The sequence below is a fragment of the Mus pahari genome, chromosome X (assembly GCF_900095145.1).
Source record: "Mus pahari chromosome X, PAHARI_EIJ_v1.1, whole genome shotgun sequence".
Lineage (NCBI taxonomy): Eukaryota > Metazoa > Chordata > Mammalia > Rodentia > Muridae > Mus > Mus pahari.
Genome location: NC_034613.1, coordinates 98,143,276 through 98,163,910, shown reverse-complemented (window position 1 = coordinate 98,163,910; position 20,635 = coordinate 98,143,276). Strand labels below are relative to the sequence as shown.

Genomic DNA, 20,635 nt, shown 5'->3' with positions numbered 1-20,635 from the left:
CCAAAAAAAAAAAAAAAAAAAAAAAAAAAAAAAAAAAAAAAAAAAAAAAAAAAAAAAAAAAAAAAGAAAGAAAGAAAAAAGAAATTTTGGAATAATTTGCATGCCATTTTACCAGAAACTGAAAGATGAAAGTGATTTTTCATGCCTAAGTTCTCTTCCAGTAATTTAAATCAGAACCTTCAAGAAACCCAAATTATTCACTTCTTGTATATCATTACTTTCATGTGTTTTCACAGAAATTTTTCACATTACACAGTTCAATTCATTATAGCTGCAAGAAAAGTACTTAAACATAGAAGCTACTCAAATCACAGTACAATGTTCATGACTGTGTGTTACTCTATGTGCTAATAACCAGAAATGTGTTACTTATACGTTTCCCATACACATTTAGCTTTAATTACCTTAGGAGTCAAATGTGTCTTTCTAGGAAGACAAAAGGAAATTTTCTTACAATAAACATCACCTACAAAATACATTCAGTACTTCTGGGTTTTTTGTTGGATATTTCTTTACTTACATGTCAAATGTTATCCTCTTTCCTGGTTCTCCCTCTGAAATCCTCTATCTCACCCCTCCTCTCCGAAATTATTCATTTTTAAAGTCTATTTGGTACTAGTCTTTTCTGCATGGATATCATAGTCAAAAACAAAGTTTAGTGCTTAAGGAGGTACACACACTGCTTCAGGTCATGTGGATATGATTTTATATGCATGTCATTGAAAACTAATTTTTTAGTACAGAAAAATTTCCAGATATTAGAAAAACAATCAAGGTGATTTTCATTTTCTGTATTGAAAATATAGGGCACATTACACAGTGTCTTCTACATCTCCCTCAATGTCCTAGGATGCTTTTTCTATAAAATACATACAGAAAACATGGAGCCTACAAGGAAGTAAGGAAATCTCATCAAAAAAGAGATTTCACTTGAACAGTGCACATGGAAGTAAAGAAGAGACAATACAGCCGGGCAATACCAAAAAGTACTTTGTCATTGCTACTCTTTCCTACATCAAACCCTAAAACATGGAAGAATCCAACATGCTATAGATTTCAACTTAGATGAAACTGTCATAGCTTTTTTTTTTTTTTGGAAATTTCAGATAAATCTTGTCAATTAAATGTTTTTTAAATTTCTTATCAGACAGGAAGGAATTTCAAGCACTTAAGGACTGTTAATCATACAAACATATTCCGATGCCTGATAGAATAGTTCAGGTTATCTTCTAATAATGCTATAGCATACTTATTAACCTGTGTTGCCCTGCAAAAGTGAGTGTACCTTCCTAAGAATTCCACAGTCAAAATGTAGGTAGGCACTTCAATTACCATCCTATTATTTTACACAAATGTTACACATAGATTTTATGGCACTCTCATTCAATCTCCATCTACTTTTGACTTTTCTCTAACTTCTACTTTCAGTCACATGAAGGGCATTTCTTACTTTGTATTCTATCACTATTCTGTGCAATCCTATGATCCAATCCCAATTCATAAATATAAATTATCACTAATAGGAAATAGTAAAATTATGGAAACCCCAATTGACAAGAAATGTCATATGGATAGATCGGTTCTAATTAGCCATCCGGATTTCACTTTTTCTTATCAGTAAGCAAAACTGCAGGTTTGAATCTGAGATTTTTAATGACTTCCCTTTCCTGTCTTCACAAGTATAATATAGAGAACAAGATAATGGAAAGTGGGCTGAATCTGTAAAGGCTCCAGGACATTCCCAGGGAGTTGATTTTTAAAAAATAAATACATAAATACCTGTTAACAGCTTGTTTCCTTGTCATTTGCCTCTTCCTTCTAAAAGGAGAGTGTAGCAAAAAATAAATAAATAAAACTGGTTAATTGAGAATTTTAGTTAGTTAGCTTCCAATTATTCAAGGCTTTATTATATTTCACAAAATATCTATTAAATTGTGCAGAAATTTTAGATAGTTTACACACAATAAGACACAAGAAGGGAAGACCACAAGGAAGATAGGAAAGCCTAAATTTCTTCTAGATCGTGCTTTAAATATTTGGAAATTTTGTTTTGTTTCTGGTCTAATTCCCACTGTGAATAATGTGAACATGTCACATAGTTTAAGGCTCTCATCTATTATTTGAAGGAAAGGAAATCAAGTTACAGGTTTCTGCTAAAGAAAATGGCCTTGGGTCATAACAATTCCAAAAAAAAAAAAAAAAAAAGATTCAGCAATGTGATATCTTTTCCCGTTCTCTATAATGCTTTCTTTCCCATCCCATTGGGTATTCCTCCACGTTTCTGGGGGGTAGGGGAGACTTATGATTTTCTTATTTTATATGACCAACAAGAAGATGAAACATTTTACTTATTTTCTAAACATGGAGCCATTAATTATATCATTATCTATATAATTATTTCTGGAGTAAGACTGAACTTTTTTATATCATCCTCACAAGGGTGACATTCATGCGCACACATGTGCATACAAACACACACAATCATACCAAACAGCCTTGAAAAGATACGTATAAGTAACATTAGATAGATTCGCCAGGTTATATTGGACAGTATATATTATTATACAATTCACATGTGATAAAAATTGGAGGAAAGAGGGCCCATGAATTTGAAGGCTACAGAGAAAGGGTGCAAGGGAGGGTTTAGAGGAAAAAAATGGAACGGAGAAACATGATAAAATACATCTCAAAAATAAAATGAAAGAGAAACCATGTTTGCATTGCAACTTTTTTCTTCTAATGACCTTCTTATTAATACATTCCAGTTTTGTTTGTTTTTTTTTTTTTTTTTTTTTTTTTGCTAGCAACTGATTCCTTATTTCAAAGATCTGTGAAAGGGTGTATAAATAAATACCAAATGAAAACATATATCTAGGGTTACTAGGGTGAAGACAAAGGAGGAAGGTAGGCTCTTTTATCTATCTTTCTATTATGTCAATTTACTTTTTGAAAAGATGTTCTCTTAAATCGAATATACTAAGTATCAAATAACTATTACTATACACTTCCTTAAACTTCAATATTTGAAATTTTCTTATTTACCAAATATAAAAGACATATTTTATAGTAATGTATAAGACTGGCACTGGTGCTAAATACTTAAGTTCTACAAGTTAAATCATATATCTAGCAATGTTTCAGTATCTACAAGGAATTCATTCCAGAATACTCACACATCAAAATCTGTGAATGCATAAATCCTTTAAAATTTTTCATTTGCATTTGTATATAACCTGCATAAGCACTGTGTCATGTACATTAAATTGTATCTGGATAACTTAAAATATGCAATACAAAACAATGCCTGAAAGAGATATTCTGCTATTTTTATTAACAGAAATTAATTGGAAAGGTATATATGTTTAATATGGATACACAACATTCCTAAATACTTTAAATCATGGTTCATTGAATCAATACATGTAGAACTCACCGGTATGAAAAGATTATTATTATTATTGGCACTGTAAATGTTTTATTTCTATAATCTGAATTTTTAAAGCAGTATTATGTTATATAGCATTACTGGTGATCTTTCTACCTGTATTCCTCAAGAGCTATAATAGGCATGTGCCATCTTGCCTAACTTTAATTCTCTTCTATTGTGATATCAAATAATTCACTATAGATTTACTTAATGTTAAAAATTATAAAATACTAAAACATTTTATTGATTAAACATTATGATGCTAATAATATTAACAGCTGAGTATAGAATAATGCATAATAAAAATAAAATCATCTCGATTCCTTGAAGGTGTCCAGAATATTTAAAAGTCCCCCATTCATCTTTTCTATGTAAACCTTCAATTTCTTGTACTTCCATATATCTGAGTTTGAGCAGTGAAATTAAAGTCATGAACAAAGTCCTAAAATCCACATGCAAAAATATATGTAAAATTATAGTCTTTCGAATCCTCTATCAGGAAGGACATGGTGGTCCACACTTGTCATGGGCATAATAAGTAGGAGAATCAGGAGTTAGTTACTATGCGTTCAATAGTATCAGGGATTATATGAAATTCTAACTCTAAAGAAAAGAACAAACCCCTAAGCCAAACAAAATACTTTATATATACATAATATACACACACAAAACTTTTCAAAATAAAGGTCCCTAACATTTGGTGGAAATAATAGTAATGGATCATTTCTAACCATCACCATTGCTGCACTTCATTACAACAGTATATATGCAATTTTAGCATATCAATCAGAAAAATATAATAATAATGAGCACCACATTTTCATTGCAATTGAGACTATTTTACATTGTACCTTATTGATTAAGAAATTTTCATACATTTATTATTCCAGCTTTGGGGTTGTGAATACAAAGCTCAACAAAATTAAAGCCACTGATTGCTGTGAAATATCCAAATTTAACTGGATTGAGGTTCATAGAACTGTCAAAGATAAGAAATTCTCCTTCTTTAAAACTAATACTTAGACCACAGAAAAATCACTTTCCTGATACTGTAAATCTGGTAAAGAACCCATGTTTGGGGAGTTCAAAAGTCCCAATGGTAAACCAACTACTATTCTGCTAAAAAGACACAGTAGCAAACATCCCTGGAAAATTTTAATCTTTGTATCCATACCTCTCACAACTTGTCAGAGAAGGTTCTTTGTGCAGTGGGCAGGAGTTAATGCAGAAATTCACAACTGCCCACTAAAACTGATTAAACTGCAAAGACTAAGGAAGAAGGAGTGAAAACTTGTAAGAGCCAGAAATCAGAGGGTACTGAAGCAAATCAGTGTCTGCTGATTGTAATAGGAACACTGCCCTTCTGAACTCACAACATCTGTGCTTACCTACATAGCCATCATCAAGACAGGCAATATTCTACTATAAAATAACTAGTTCTTACTTCCCATCCATAATTGAGGAGCTCTGGACAGTTGATAGTTGGAAGGAGAGCCAGTTTTTTTTTTAATAAGGGTGTGGTCCCTGGTATATTTACCATGATCTAGTGGACAAAATGTACTCTATGGATTACTTTGAAAAAAGAGTATATGAGTTTGAGTAATAGAGAAGTAGGGTGGATCTGAGAACCAATGGAAAGAGGGATGAATACAATGAAAAATATGTTTTATGGAAGTCTTAGATAATTAACAAAAACATATACTTTAAAAACTCAGCTTCACTTAGCTAAAGTATCTTAATCATTGTGAGGATAAACTGAAGATACTAATATAAATTTGTGAGTCCAACCTCAGAGGTGTAATTAAGGAAGCTATTCCTTTCTAGTATTTCAAACAGTGAGAAGTACCTAATAATATTTTAAAGGTAAAATTAACTTTTCGGATTATCTACTTCCACCTTCTAAAGTTTAGTGAAAATTTTGGTGTGTAGTGAAATGAAAGACAAAAAGAAACCATTTCTTCCATCCCTTTAATTAATGTAATTCTTCCTATAAGTAGGGTAACTTTAGTGTATGAACTACCTCAGTACCATCACCATGTAAGTCGTGAAATAATTAGACTCTGAGATTATTTGGCCTAGGTCAGAGAAAAAGTCAATATTAGAAATCTATTAATCTAATTCATAATGACTGCTAATTCTAAATTTGTTGTATTTAAAATTTTCCTGCTCAAAACTATGAAATGTATTTTATCTTCAGGTCATATAATATAGTGAACAAACATTACATGAGTAAGTAAAAATTAGAAGAGTCCAGATTGGGGATTCTCTTGTTAATTCTGTACTGTCAATAAAGTGGCAAACCCAGTTTGGGAAACATATTTTGACTATATTATAAAGAGCTGAATTATATAAGATTTGAATTTTAAGGTTATGTTTTAACAAGGATTTTTTTAAACCAGTCAGTGATAAATAAACAAACAATAGCAGCATTATGTTGTTCCCTACAATAAAACATGATCTACTACTACGACTTCCTAAAGAATTTATGTTGTCCCTCTAGTATTAGTAGAAATTTGAGTTTGAGTTGCATAAAAAATGTTTTAAAGTTCTGAAGTGTGATACACCCAACTATAAGACAATTTTTCTCACATGAAGTTTAGAGTCGCAGGAAATTCCAGTATATGTATATTATTGATGGGGTATTCAATGAAAAGTACTAGATTATTATCTATTAAAGAAAAAATCTATGATCTTTATATAATAAAGGAAGACACATCCTTGACCCTTGAAGTTGCCACTGTCCTTTACAGAAGTATACTTAATGCAGGTTGTTCAGATGAAGACAGATTCCCTAGATCATAATTAGACTTTGTCAAAGGTGCACAGATGCACACACATCTGGGGAAAGGAACCTCATGCCCTCCTCTCTCTCTCTTGCCTCCTTCCCTCTTGCTCCCACTCTCTCCTCATTCCCTTCAATCCCTCTCTCTATGTGCTCATGGCCATGCCTAGCCTCTACTTCTCTACTTTCTCCCCCTCTCTGCCTTTCTCTGCCTCTTCTACCCTCTTAACTCCCCTCCCCATGACCTAAATTATCTCTATTCTATACTTTAAAAAGAAAAAAACGCTTTCATAGATTGGCCTGTGGGAATGTTTTCAGAGTATTTCCTTGGTTTCTTTTTATTTCTTTTATTAGACTTTCGATCTTTTTTATTAGATATTTTCTTCGTTTACATTTCAAATGTTATCACCAAAGCCTCCTATACCCTCCCTCCGCCCTGATCCCAACCCACCCACTCCCACTTCCTGGCCCTGGCATTCCCCTGTACTGAGGCATATGATCTTCTCAATACCAAAGGCCTCTCCTCCCATTGATGGCCCACTAAGCCATCCTCTGCTACATATGCAACCAGAGACACAGCTCTGGGGGTTACTGGTTAGTTTTTAATTTACATTTCAAATGTTATCCCCTTCCAGGTTTTGCCACCCCCTCCCCCTGCCTATATGAGGGTGCTCCATTGGCATAGGAGAGCCCAGCTCACTGCATAGAGTACTATCTATTTGCAACTGGTGCTGTGATGTGCAACACTGAGAATACCCACTGAGCAAGCCAATAAGTATTGTTTCTCTGTGATCTCTGTTTCAGTTCCTACATCAAGATTCCTGCACCTAGTTACTACTTTAGTATCCTTCTATTACAGACTCTAACCATTGAGCAACACCAAACATTTCTTCCCACAAGTTATTTTGGATAGCATTTTATCACAACAGCCAAGAAGCAAACCAGGACACTAAAAAGAACTTTTATTATGCTTACAGAAATAATAATTTTGAATTAAAATAATAAGTATATATTTAAATTCCAGTGAAAATGGTCATTATGCTTTTAAGGGGGATACAGTTATAAACTTACAATAAATTTATATTTTGGTGGAACTGCTTCTTAAAGTCTTCCAATTTTTTCATTTGTGTCTCTAATACAATATATTAATTTTTTACTCAGAAAAATATAGTTAATAAATAAAATGAAGCAATTTCCTCCCATCCCAAACATTGTCATTGATAGAGAAGATAAATTAATAGGAGAAGATAAATTAATAGGAAATATGTATTAAAAATCTTTTAAAGTTTTCTGTGGAGATCAGATCACATTAGCTATTGCATTACCATTGTTTGAATCTTATATGGGAGTTTCTTCATACTTGGCTCATAACTTCATTCATGCACTTTATATATCAATGTGTTCTGTAGCAGCTGACTTAAAGCTATTCAGTTCCTTTAGGTATTTGGATACCTACTTAATTGGTTTTAGTTAGTGCTAAGGCCATAATATGATATGAAACTGAAACAATAGAAAACTGATCTGCCTTGGTGGCACATGCCTTTAATCCTAGCACTTGGAAGGCAGAGGCAGGTAGATTTCTGAGTTTGAGGCCAGCCTGGTCTACAGAGTGAGTTCCAGGACAGCCAAGGCTACACAGAGAAACCCTGTCTCAAAAAAACAAAAAAACAAAAAAAAAACAAAACAAAAAAAAATGGTCTACTTTGTAAATATTATAGTGTCTATATGAGAACTATAACTTAACTTTGAGTTTGATAAACAAAGTCTATCCTTCATCATGTAGCATCATGATGTGCAATTATTTTCTTTATTTTCAATATATTTCCCTTTTAAAAAAACTATCGTGGAAAAAAGACAGCATTTTCAGCAATTGGTGCTGGCACAACTGGCGGTAATCATGTAGAAGAATGAGAATTGATCCATTTTTATCTCCTTGTACAAAGCTCAAGTCTAAGTGGATCAAAAAACTCCAAATAAAACCAGAGACACTGAAATTTATAGAGGAGAAAGTGGGGAAAAGCCTCGAAGATATGGGCACAGGGGAAAAATTTCTAAACAGAACAGCAATGGCTTGTGCTATAAGATCAAGAATCAACAAATGGGACCTCATAAAATTGCAAAGCTTCTGTAGGGCAAGATACAGTCAATAAGACAAAAAGATCACCAACAGATTGGGAAAGAATTTTTACCAATCCTAAACTTGATAGGGGACTAATATCCAATATTTACAAAGAACTCAAGAAATTCAAATAACCCCATTAAAAAAGGGGGTACAGAGCTAAACAAAGAATCCTCAACTGAGGAATAACAAAGGGCTGAGAAGCACTTGAAAAAATGTTCAACATCCTTAATCATCAGGGAAATGCAAATCAAAACAACCATGAGATTCCATCTTACACCAGTCAGAATGGCTAGGATCAAAAATTCAGGTGACAGCAGATGCTGCGAGGATGTGAAGAAATAGGAACACTCCTCCATTGCTGGTGGGATTGCAAGCTTGTAAAACCACTCTGGAAATCAGTCTGGCGGTTCCTCACAAAACTGGACATTGTACTACCAGGAGATCCAGCAATACCTCTCCTGGGCATATACCCAGAAGATGTTCCAACTGGTGATAAGGACACATGCTCCACTATGTTCATAGCAGCCTTATTTATAATAGCCAGAAGCTGGAAAGAACACAGATGTCCCTCAACAGAGGAATGGATACAGAAAATGTGGTGCATTTACACAATGGAGTACTATTCAGCTATTAAAAACAATGAATTTATGAAATTCTTAGGCAAATGGATGGATCTAGAGGATATCATCCTGAATGAGGTAAGCCAATCACAAAAGAAGTCACTTGATATGCACTCACTGATAAGTGGTTATTAGCCCAGAAACTTCGAATACCCAAGATACAATCTCCAAAACACAAGAAAATCAAGAAGGAAGGCTAACACGTAGATACTTCATTACTCCCTAGAATAGGGAATAAAATACCCATGGAAGGAGTTGCAGAGACAAAATTTGAAGCTAAGATGAAAGGATGGACCATCCAGAGACTGCCCCACCCAGGGGTCCATCCCATCATCAGCCTCCAAACACAGACACTATTGCATATGCCAGCAAGATCTTGCTGAACGATCCTGATATAGCTGTCCTCTGTGAGGCTATGCCAGTGCCTGGCAAATACAGAAGTGGATGCTCACAGTCATCTAAAGGATGGAACACAGGGCATCCAATGTAGGTGCTAGAGAAATTACCCAAGGAGCTGAAGGGGTCTGCAACCCTATAGGTGGAACAATATGAACTAATTAGTACCCCCAGAGCTCGTGTCTCTAGCTGCATATGTAGCAGAAGATGACTTAGTTGGCCATCATTGGGAAGAGAGGCCCCTTGGTGTTGCAAACTTTATATTCCCCATACAGGGGAACTCCAGGGCCAAGAAGTGGGAGTGAGTGGGTAGGGGAGCAGGGCGGGGGTAGGGTATAGGGGTCTTTTGGGACAGCATTTGAAATGTAATTGAAGAAAATATCTAATAAATAAATTTTAAAACTATAAATTCATGAAAGAACATATTTTGCTTTTTATTCACTATTAATCATCACATAATACCTAACACCTAAAGCAGATGTCACCTTTTAACAACCATCAAGGAATACTTATCAAATTAAATAAATTAATATTTTCCATGTGGCGAAACACTTTAAATTACTAAAGATCATCACTTCATCACCTTCAATATAATTTTCATAAAACATATTTTAAGAATCTATTTTTGCTATCCAGTACCCACATCAATTGTTGCAGAACCTGATTTGTATAACAACCATCACTCTTTGCAAGTTGAATGAATGTTCTTTGAAATCAAAGCCCATCTAAAACTTTTAAGTCTAAATGTATTCAATAGAATAATATATATTGATTATTGATGAGCACAGAATTATTTCATTATTAGACTTTCTTCTCACATTTGGCTTATTTGTCTAATGAAGCTTAAATTAGATTTGAAAAGCTGATAGTTCTATAAGCAAAACTTAACTGAGTTCTTCCTAAGAAAATAAATTCATTGGCCAATTAATTATTCTGGTAATCCTCTCTGGGTTAGTCAAGCTGCAGATAAAGAAAACCAAGCAGGGTCAAAGCAAAGGAATCTTGGACAGGATTGTACTGGTACTGCTGAGGTTGGGGGCCAAGTATGAATAAAGAGGATTACTGTTTTGAAAGTCTGTTAAATCCTTTATGCTCATCCATCCCCTGACTTAATCCTATACAAGGACCACTCAACTATTTAAGGATAAATAAAATGCATATTCTTTACTAATTAAAAAAATAGAGCCAGGCACTTAAAATTACGAAGTATTAACTTTTGAGAAACTAGACATAGCTACTTTACACTTTGCCAATCTCATATGTAAATAGTATTGGTTCTTCCTTTTGCATTTCCTAAACATCAAATAATGAAACTGTAGAATTTAGCAAATGTGAGTATGAATCCTCATTGAGCTTTCATGAACAAAGCTTTAGTGTGTAGTGTGCTCTTGTACTTCTGATTGACATTTATCTATGTGAATAGGACTGAAATACTATTAGCCGTAGTAAAGTTTGTGATTTTTAAGTTTTGAAAAGAATAAACTTCCTTCAGAATTGAGGAAAACTCTTCTAACATACTTGATATGCCACAGTTTGCATATGGATACCATAGAGGCCTCACACTATCACAACTGCTTCTGGAGTGAATATTTATTGTACAAGTACTTACTGATCATCAGCTGTTCAAATAACTATGTGCTATGGACTATGAAGAAAATAAATATCTTCAAACACAGCATCTACCATCAAGAATATTATAATCTAGAAAGATACAGAAACAAAGGTAACAACTGTTACTTGGTTTCTTAACAGAGTATTCACTCAAAGATATGCTATTAATAATGAACAGATTAGTGAGGTAAATTCTTTAAGAATTTTCTGATGAAGGTTATCATCTTTACTTAATGTAGTCAGTAATATCTTAATTGTTAAGTGTAAATTTGATTTGAATATTCAAAGTTAAGTTTTGAAGAACAAAGACTAAAAAAGAACCATGTTTTAGGAAACAAAACTGACAAGGTATAGAGAATGCATTGAAAGACTATGTGGTGAGGAAGAGATGTTGGGGATGTTGTCAAAAGCAAGTGAAGATAAAAAAACAAAAAAGAAAAAAAAAACCTTCCACTGAAAGTCTCAAGCTAGCATTATCATAAGTAAAAACATACCATGGAAACAGTGAAGAATGGAACATGGGTCACTGTAATCATGTGATTTTATTACCAATAAATATTATATTTGAAGTCATGAAATAATATCAAAAGTCTAATTTAACAACATCTAACAATGATAAAGAAAAAAGATGTTGAACAAGGCTTACAACTTTGAATTACTTGTTCAAAGGGAGCAAGTACCTGCCTATGTGACTATATGCAAATTGCTTTCTCTCCATAGAAAGTAGTATGTTTATTTGTAAAACCAAGCCTCTTGTGAGGCTACGCCAGTGCCTGGTAAACACCGAAATGGATGATCACAGCCAGCTACTGGATGGAACACAGGGTCCCCAATGCAGGAACTAGAGAAAGTACCCAAGTACCTGAAGGGGGCTGCAACCCTGTAGGTGGAACAACAACAGGAACTAACTAGTACCCCCTGGGTTTGTGTTTCTAGCTGCATTTGTAGCAGAAGATGACCTAATCGGCCAACAGTGGGAATAGAGGCTCCTTGGTCTTCCAAACTCCATATGACCTAGCACAAGGCAAGGCCTGGGCCAAGTAGTGGGAGTGGGTGGGTAGGGGAACAGAGGTGGGGGGAGGGGTATGGGAATCTTTCGGGATAGCATTTGAAATGTAAATAAAGAAAATAATAATAATAAAAAAAATAAATAAACTGACAACTTTAGCCACAAAATAGTCAATTCTTCTTAAATTGTTGAAACCTACCTAACATTCATTTATATCAAATTAAAATTTCTCTGGGAAGTTTTTGGCATTGATAGGAATTAGCACTCCTGAGGCATATTCTTTTCCCTCTAACATATAAAGAGTTTCTGCAATCGCTGTTAGCAATATTTAGCTAAGAGGCATATCCTTTCTATCTTTCAGAAACACTGACCAAAACAACTCAAATATTTTCCCAACTAAAAAAGTGGTGGAGTTTTAATCTCTTTGCTTGCAACAGAAAAATGAAGTAGAAAAGCTAAGAAACTCAGATACTGTTTTGGCAGGTTTCCCTTCTCATGAAATGTGTGTGTCACAATACTTGTATTATAAGAAATGTAATTGATATCCTCTCTTCATATGTATACTGAACTGGTATATTTTCTATGAAATGTTCTTCAACCTTTACTGTGTAAAAATTATAGAACTCCGAAATCTATCCTGTCTTCTTTACAGTTCATACTTTATAATGTTAAAGTCAATCCAATCCTCCCGATTAAATGGTACATGCAAATATTTTATATATGTGTGTGTGTAGATATATATCAATATAAAATGTGTCATAATATATAAATGTAACACTTTGTATACACATATGTATGCATATATACTAGATCTAAACATAATAATATAAGTGGAATCATATATATGAGGTAATCCCATCATATACCTGTTTTTTTAATAACCACACATGTAGGTAAAAATTAGGCTAACTTTTATTTCTTAAAACATTCTTAGTTTCACTTCTCCTCTAAACAATTAGCTTTATTTTGAACTATCAGATTGGAAAATTTCTATAAATATATGCAAAGTGTTAGAACAATTGTCTAGTGAAAATTGCTGTCTTCCAACTACTTTATTCTTCTCTAGATTCTTTTATAATAATTATTATTGTATTAATAGTAACACTGGTCACTTAAAGCATAAAGCCCGAATTCTACCTTCTTACTCTCGGTTCAGTGGGTACTTTTTGTGTGCCTTTAGGGCACAATTATGGGCTTGTTGTAATCACTAGGCTGACATTCTTTCCAAACAACTAAACCTGCTTATTAACACATCCCGGAGATAACAATACTAAACCAACATTGTAGGATAGTTGAAAAGTCTTTAGAAATTAGGTGTTGGCTAACAACTCTTTGGAGTATTAATTGTATTATTGTATTAATTTCAAAGGAAACTTTCAAGATAAAACCTCATTAGTTCCAGGTCTTCTCTCTAGGTTTTAATAAAATAAAGTATTTTATAATAGTTCTTTATTTTTAAGTTACAATGTAATTACATTATTTATCCCCTTCCCTTTCTATATATAAATACATAAATACAACTTCAGTCCGAATAGTTTGACATGTATGTATGTATTTTAGTAAAATTTTAAAGTCAGTATTACTTTATTTGTATTATCTCCCACATATTTATGCATGATATTTGATTATGAGACTTTTAAGTTATTTTACAATTTATTATATGAATAATACTATTTCATTGCAAGGTTAAACTTTTGAGATTAGATAACTGATTGAAACTGAAATTATCTCTGTTAAAGAATATTGTGGTCCTTCCATTCCTATTTTTTGATTTCTGAACAATTTTTTTTGCTTTCTAAACAATCTCTTTTGCTCATCTAAAATTTTACTCTTGCCTTTATCTCTTGATCCTAATCAAATGCAAAGTAATTTCCTATTGGTTAGAATAAACAAATATTTTGTTCTATCTTAGATATCTACAATAATGTTTTAGTAAAATCAAACAACCCAGCAAGTCTCCAATTAAAACTTCCAATATTATATGGGTACACAGAAGCTTATGCAAAGCTCTAGCTAAAACTTTTACAAAGTTATGACTACTACTGAATGAGCAGATCTGGAGATTGAGAAAACTGCTACTGTTTTCTCCTTTGCAGAAGTTGTCTATACTTTTCTACTGCATATCTCTTCTTTTCTCTTTATCTCACAATAATGGCTATTCCTGAGACTACTTCTCTAGTAATATGTAAATGCTTCTTTATTCAAAAATGGCCCTGTATATAAGATCATCTCTAATGTTTGTCATTTTCACCCTAAAATACTACCACCACAGAGTTTCCTAATGGTTCCCCCAAAACCATCTCAAACATTTTTGGTGAAAATACTTCCCATCATTTAGTCTTTTGTAATTCATCCAATTGTGGAGAGAATTCTTGTAAATGGAAAGAACAATGAAAGGAAAGAGAAAGAACTCCTCACCCATGACCATGATGTGAAAGTAAATACTTGTTAATAGAGATAATGGTATTACTCTCCAGATATGACTTATAGATCTTTCCTACCCATCACATCACACATTTCTTATGTCTCTCAACCTTACATTGTTAGTCTTCCACACAGAATAAATTTTAACAATCTTCATGGTGAAAATCTGTCTAAGGCAACTAGGCCTTCTTCCCCCCACCCCTTCTTGCCTATTGTTCAAAATCAATATGAGATTCTTGGTCTTTTACTCTGCTTATTTGTTAGGCTGTTGGTGTATAATGATCACATCTTAAGGAATGTCTTTGTATCTTTGAATGCCCTCCTTTAAAATAAAACACATCAAGTGTCAATGAAAGACCACCCAGTTCTTTCTGAAGGTGCATTTGTAGTGGGAAACAATACATTTTGGCTATACTGACAAATAACATGCCCCCATTACCTCACACTCCCCATTTACCCACCACAATCAGAACAAATGAAAATGAAAAAAAATCAATAACAACGAGACACTAAATGGGTCTTAAATTCTTTAGATACAAATTACAGAGCGTTTAGTGAATAGGAACAAAGAACTCAAAAAAGATGTTGAAAGCCTTGACTTTATTATTTAAATCATCTTTGGCTTTACAAAATTTAAATAGAAAAGTAATTCATATCCTACTTCAATAGTCTCTTGGTACTGAAACTAAAAACAATTAATAAATAAAATATAATAGAATAGAGTCATAGCAGTAGCCTAAGAACAATTACTATACATAAGAAAATTATTCTGTAAATTATATAAAACTACAAATCAAATAGCATTTCGGTTTTCTGCAATTACTATGTGGTAGAGACTTTTCATGTGCTGAACACAATATGCAAATCTACATATAAGTATGTGTCAATGTGTTCTCTGTAGAGAAACAAAACGTTGAAAATAGACCCCTTGATTTTGCTCAACTGTTTTTTCGAGGTAAATGCAATTTTATTATTCATTGTAAACATTAGGTTTTTAGCTTTAATTTTTCACAATACATGCTACAAGAAAAATAAAGAAACAAATGAGGGAAAGCATGCATACTTACACATGAGTGTAAACAGTTTTTGTAGATGACATGCAATATTTGACAATGGTTTAAAGGCTAAATTGATGAAGATATTGTTCAGTGGAGGAGGAGCAAGGCCCTAAATTCAGTTCAATGTCACCAAAACATTAAGCTTATGTGACTTACTTCACTGTGTTGTCATATAAAAAATCAATATAATCATTTATGTAATCAAAATAGCTTAATGTTAATCATTATAGTATTTTGTGAAAACATCAATGATAGTTGGGAAGAAAATGTTATTTTCTTTATAATTGAATTATCAAAAACACCTTTTAAAAAGAACATGGCTTAAGGACACTTTCTTCTTTTTTTTATTAGATATTTTCTTTATTTACATTTCAAATGCTATCCCGAAAGTTCCCCACACCCTCCCCCTGTCCTGTTCCCCTACTCACCCACTCCCACTTCTTGGCCCTGGTATTCCCCTGTGCTGCTAAACTATCTATTTAACTCATGACCATCTGACCCTAAATAAAGCAAGTAAATTATTCTATTTATTATATTTTTTGTTTCTTAAAATGTAATTTAATATATAATGTATATATAATTAAACTAAAAATTAAAGATATAGTATGTTACTAATAGAAATAAATTCTATGCAATCTAAATCACATGCTAAATATTATTTAACTCTTTTTTTAATTTTTAATTTACATTTCAAATGTTATCCCCTTTCCTGGTTTCCCCTCCAAAAACCCCCTATTCCCTCCCCCTCCCCCTGCTCACCAACCCACCCACACCCACTTTCTGGTCTTGGCATTCCCCTGTACTGGGGCATAGAGCCTTTACAGGACCAAGAGCCTCTCCTCCCATTGATGCCCAAGAAGGCCATCCTCTGGTACATATGCAGCTGGAGCAATGATTTCCTCCATGTGTACTCTTTGGTTGGTGGTTTAGTCTCTGGGAGATCTAGGGGTACTGGTTGGTTCCTTAAACCTATCTTAATTGGGTGAAATTTGGTCAATATTATAGTTTAGATTCTAGGATTAAATCCCTATATTGGAAATAGTCAAATTACCAGAAACAGAGAAATGTTAATGCTGATATTCTAGTCTGTGCTATCTGGAACAGAAGTATTATCACAATTAAAAAATAAGCATACTTATTAAAACTAGGACTGTTATATGACATGTAAATTATAATAATTTCTAATGTGAAAAGGAATTGCAAGGCAACATTCCTAATTCTTTTAAAATTCATGCTTCTAAGTATAACATGAATCCTGAATTGCAAATCCCACATGAATCTTTTCACAGAGATATACTGACTTATATACAATATCTCTAACTGGTAATTTATGTGAATACTGTTCTAAAGCTCAGCATGTGTTAAAGCATCTTAATACACACATTTTCCTACCCTAAGGCAAAAATAAACCCAGGATTTTTTCTGACACAGTCTCAGTATGATTTGCTATAGGTATGATCAATTGTAGACTTCAAAGATTTACTAGTATGGATTTGATGTTACCTTAGTCTTTCAAAATTACCACAGATTATAACCTTCAATATAATGTGTGGCAAAGTAATTTTCTTATTCTGAATTTAAAATGAATATTCTGGTTTTAAAATTGTTATATTTACATTATGCATATTACAAGTAACAATATTCCTAAATAAGAATATTGCCTCCACTATGCCAGTGCCTGGCAAACACAGAAGTGGATGCTCACAGCCAGCTATTGGATGAAACACAGGGTCCCCAATGGAGGAGCTAGAGAAAGTACCCAAGGANCTGAAGGGGGCTGCAACCCTGTAGGTGGAACAACAATATGAACTAACCAGTACCCCCTGAGTTTGTGTCTCTAGCTACATATGTAGCAGAAGATGGCCTAATCGGCCATCACTGGGAAGAGAGGCCCCTTGGTCTTGTAAACTTTATATGACCCAGCACAGGGCAAGGCCTGGGCCAAGTAGTGGGAGTGGGTGGGTAGGGGAGCAGAGGTGGGGGGAGGGGTATAGGAAACTTACAGGATAGCATTTGAAATGTAAATAAAGAAAATAAAAAAAATAATAATAAAAGACATTAAAAAAACAACAAAAAAACAAACAAACAAACAAAAAAGAATATTGCCTCCAGTTTAACTGGATCATTTGGTATGAATCAAATGATATGTTCAACACAAGCTGTATATTGTATTAAATGATTTCAACCAGAAATATTTTATTACAGTTATATCAATGTAATAGTTTAAATGTTTTTACTTTTATTAAACTTTTCAACCAGAAATTTTTTGTTACAATTATATCAATGTAATAGTTTAAACCTTTTTCCTTTTATTGAACTTTTAAAGTCTGCTTTAGCAGTGCCTATTTGATTAAACCTATCTTTCCTTAACAAAGACATTATTTGTAATTAATCTCCGCTGACAAAGAAAAGTCAGTTTTCTCCAATGAAGTTTCAGTCACACTCCTGGGCAGATCTGATGCCCAGAAATATTTGACCAACACAAAATGTACTTCATGGTTTTTTATACACTTTTGTACATTCATTATTTTTGTTTTGTTTGTTTGTTGTTGTTGTTTGTGTTGTTGCTTTGGTGGGGGTGATGGTGGTGGTGGGTTGCTTGGCTTGGTTCTGTGTTTTGAGAGATAAAGAACATGAGTTGGCTCGTTAGAAAGGTGGGAAGATCTTGGAAGAGTTTAGGAAGGAGAAAAAACATGGCCAAAATATACTGTATAAGAAAAATTGCAGAAGTCTAAATGTCACTGTTAATTATGATTTTTTTTAATTTTGCCACCACTAAAATCACTAAAAGAGCACTAAATCATATAAAATAGCAAGAAGATTATGGTCTTCTCTTTTTGGAAGTGTAAAATAAAGACTCATACAGTCATAAAAAACAATATATAAGCAGAGAAATTCTAATACTATCAAGCAATACATTTCAAACTAATAATATTAAATAATATTTCTATATTTAACTCTGTCAATTTTAATTATATTAATCAAAACGACAAAAGTAGCATATCATATGGAAAACATAATCCCTATGTAATTATACACTGTAATGTCTATTAAAAATTGTTTAAAATATGTGACAGTTAAAGAATTTCCAAGTTTTAGCTGGTAGTCATATGTGACAGAATAAAAGGAAAGCCATTCATTTATTTCTGAAAACTTATTTAAGGCTGTCTATGTGTTTAGCCTCAATAATATTTGTGTTGACAGGATTAGACGGTTTCCCCAGAAAAATAAGTAAAATGTATACTATCACCCTTATACACTCAGGAGCAATAATTGTACATTCTTTATCATTACTCAAAGCTAAGCAATAAATTCTTCAAAGCTATTGTTTAACTCATGTTTGATTCCTTGGTGTCATTAAAATAAAAATGTTAAGTTATTTATTAATTTAATTACTAAATTTAAATTTCTTCTTAAATTATTGAGGATTTGGCTTATAGCAAATTTTTCTTACCAAAGAGATACTAAAGATGCAATCTTTTCTCAGGAAAGTAAGGAAATATATTCAGATAAAAAAAGAATGCACATATTAGCTATAAGGCTTCAGATGACTGATACGTTATAACAACACGATAGAACTTTAAAAGTTCAATGAAATCACACATTGTGTTGTTATGACAAATGTTACAGCTGTATTTTCCCCATAAATATTTGCATGCTCCAAAATGATCTTGTTTTATTAGAGGGAAAAGAAGTTAATAATAAATTTCTATTTTAGGTTATGTGTTTGTATGTATGTGTGTATTTACCTTAATACTCAATATATAACTCTCAGGTTTTTTCACAGAAATGTGATCAGCAGTATGGAACTTTGTGACACAATGAACAAAACTGGAAAAATGTTTCCTTCAGCAATAATAATGTAGAATGTACTATTTCACATAATTGACATGGCAAGATTTATACTATCTAGAGCAGCAAAAGATAAATCTATAGCACACTGTTTGTAAGGCTGATTATTTAATTTGAGAAAATATTATCTTAAGTAAACAACAGTTATAAAATAAAAAGAAGACTCAAATGAAATCTACATAAATGGGCAGAACAATTCTGGTGTGCTCAAACCAGAATTTAGCATTTCTTAATCTTCCTTTTATCATTCTATATGAAAACACAACAATATGCTTTCTTTCTCTGATTTACATTATAAATGGTATTAGAAAACAATGCATTTACTCAATAATAAAAGAAATGTCAAAGATTTCACACTACAGATTTTTTTTTAGTTTATAGTACTGAAATATATCTCCTGACCCAGGTACAATTTCATGTAAATCAACATTGCAATGTTTTTCAAGAACTTATCATGAAAATATTGAGAATTTCTCAAGCATTATTATATTTTAGTTATGATAATAACATTCATATATAGCATAAAATATAAATCGATCTCAGCTATATAGAAATAACCCCCAAGAAGCTAAATGCATAATTTTAATTCGATACACGCAACCACACTACACAATTCTTTCTGTTCTCAGAGTAACCTGTTTTTGACCAACATAAAACATGTATTAACACATTTCAGTTTCCAGTAGCCATGCTTGTTTAAATGACACTAGACCATCATTGTAGAATGTTATTTAAGTTTTTAATGAAAATTTCAGTTTTAAAGGTCTAACTTATCAGAAAACTTCAAGATCAGTTAACTTCCATTAATTATAATATTATCAGAGTATGCTAAGTACAAAACAATAAAAAGGACTGTTCCTATATAAATTGGTATTAATTGACTATTACAAAAAAGTGGAGAACAAGAAGTTAGGAAGTGGTAGGAAACTGAGGGTGTACCTCAGAGCAATTATGGGGAGTTGTACAAGTAAGTATGATCAAAGCATACAGTCTAAAGTTCTCAAGAACTGTTTTAAAATATAATACTGAAAAGCTAGCCTTCTATAGACATTGCGTCAAAAAAAAAAAAATCAGTCTAAGAGCAGTTCAGCTAATGTTTCTGGGAGGCCTGCTCTTTTCTGAAGGGAAACAGAGGAGTGGATCTTGAGGGGAGAGGAGGTGGGATGGGAATGGGGAGGAGTGGAGAGAGGCAAAACTACTGTTTGGATGTATTTTAAACCAAAAGGAAAAAGAAAAAAAAAAGAAAAAAGAAAGAGAGAAGGGGAGGGAGGAAGGAAGGAAGGAAGAAAGGAAGGAAGGAAGGAAGGAAGGAAGGAAGGAAGGAAGGAAGGAAG

The 20,635-nt window shown here is 32.9% G+C and overlaps 1 protein-coding gene across 3 annotated transcripts in view; it reads right to left on the bottom strand.

Annotated features, from left to right (window-relative positions):
• The window catches only part of Dach2 (dachshund family transcription factor 2), a 476,923-nt gene that overhangs the window by 326,076 nt on the left and 130,212 nt on the right, over window positions 1–20,635 (bottom strand). For 2 of the 3 annotated variants that reach the window (XM_021187660.1, XM_029534190.1), the window contains exon 2: window positions 1,780–1,818. The exons of the other annotated variant lie outside the window; for it this stretch is intronic. In XM_021187660.1, coding sequence (XP_021043319.1) covers window positions 1,780–1,818 — 39 coding nt within the window. The remainder of the gene's footprint in view (window positions 1–1,779; window positions 1,819–20,635) is intronic. 3 annotated transcript variants of the gene reach the window in all.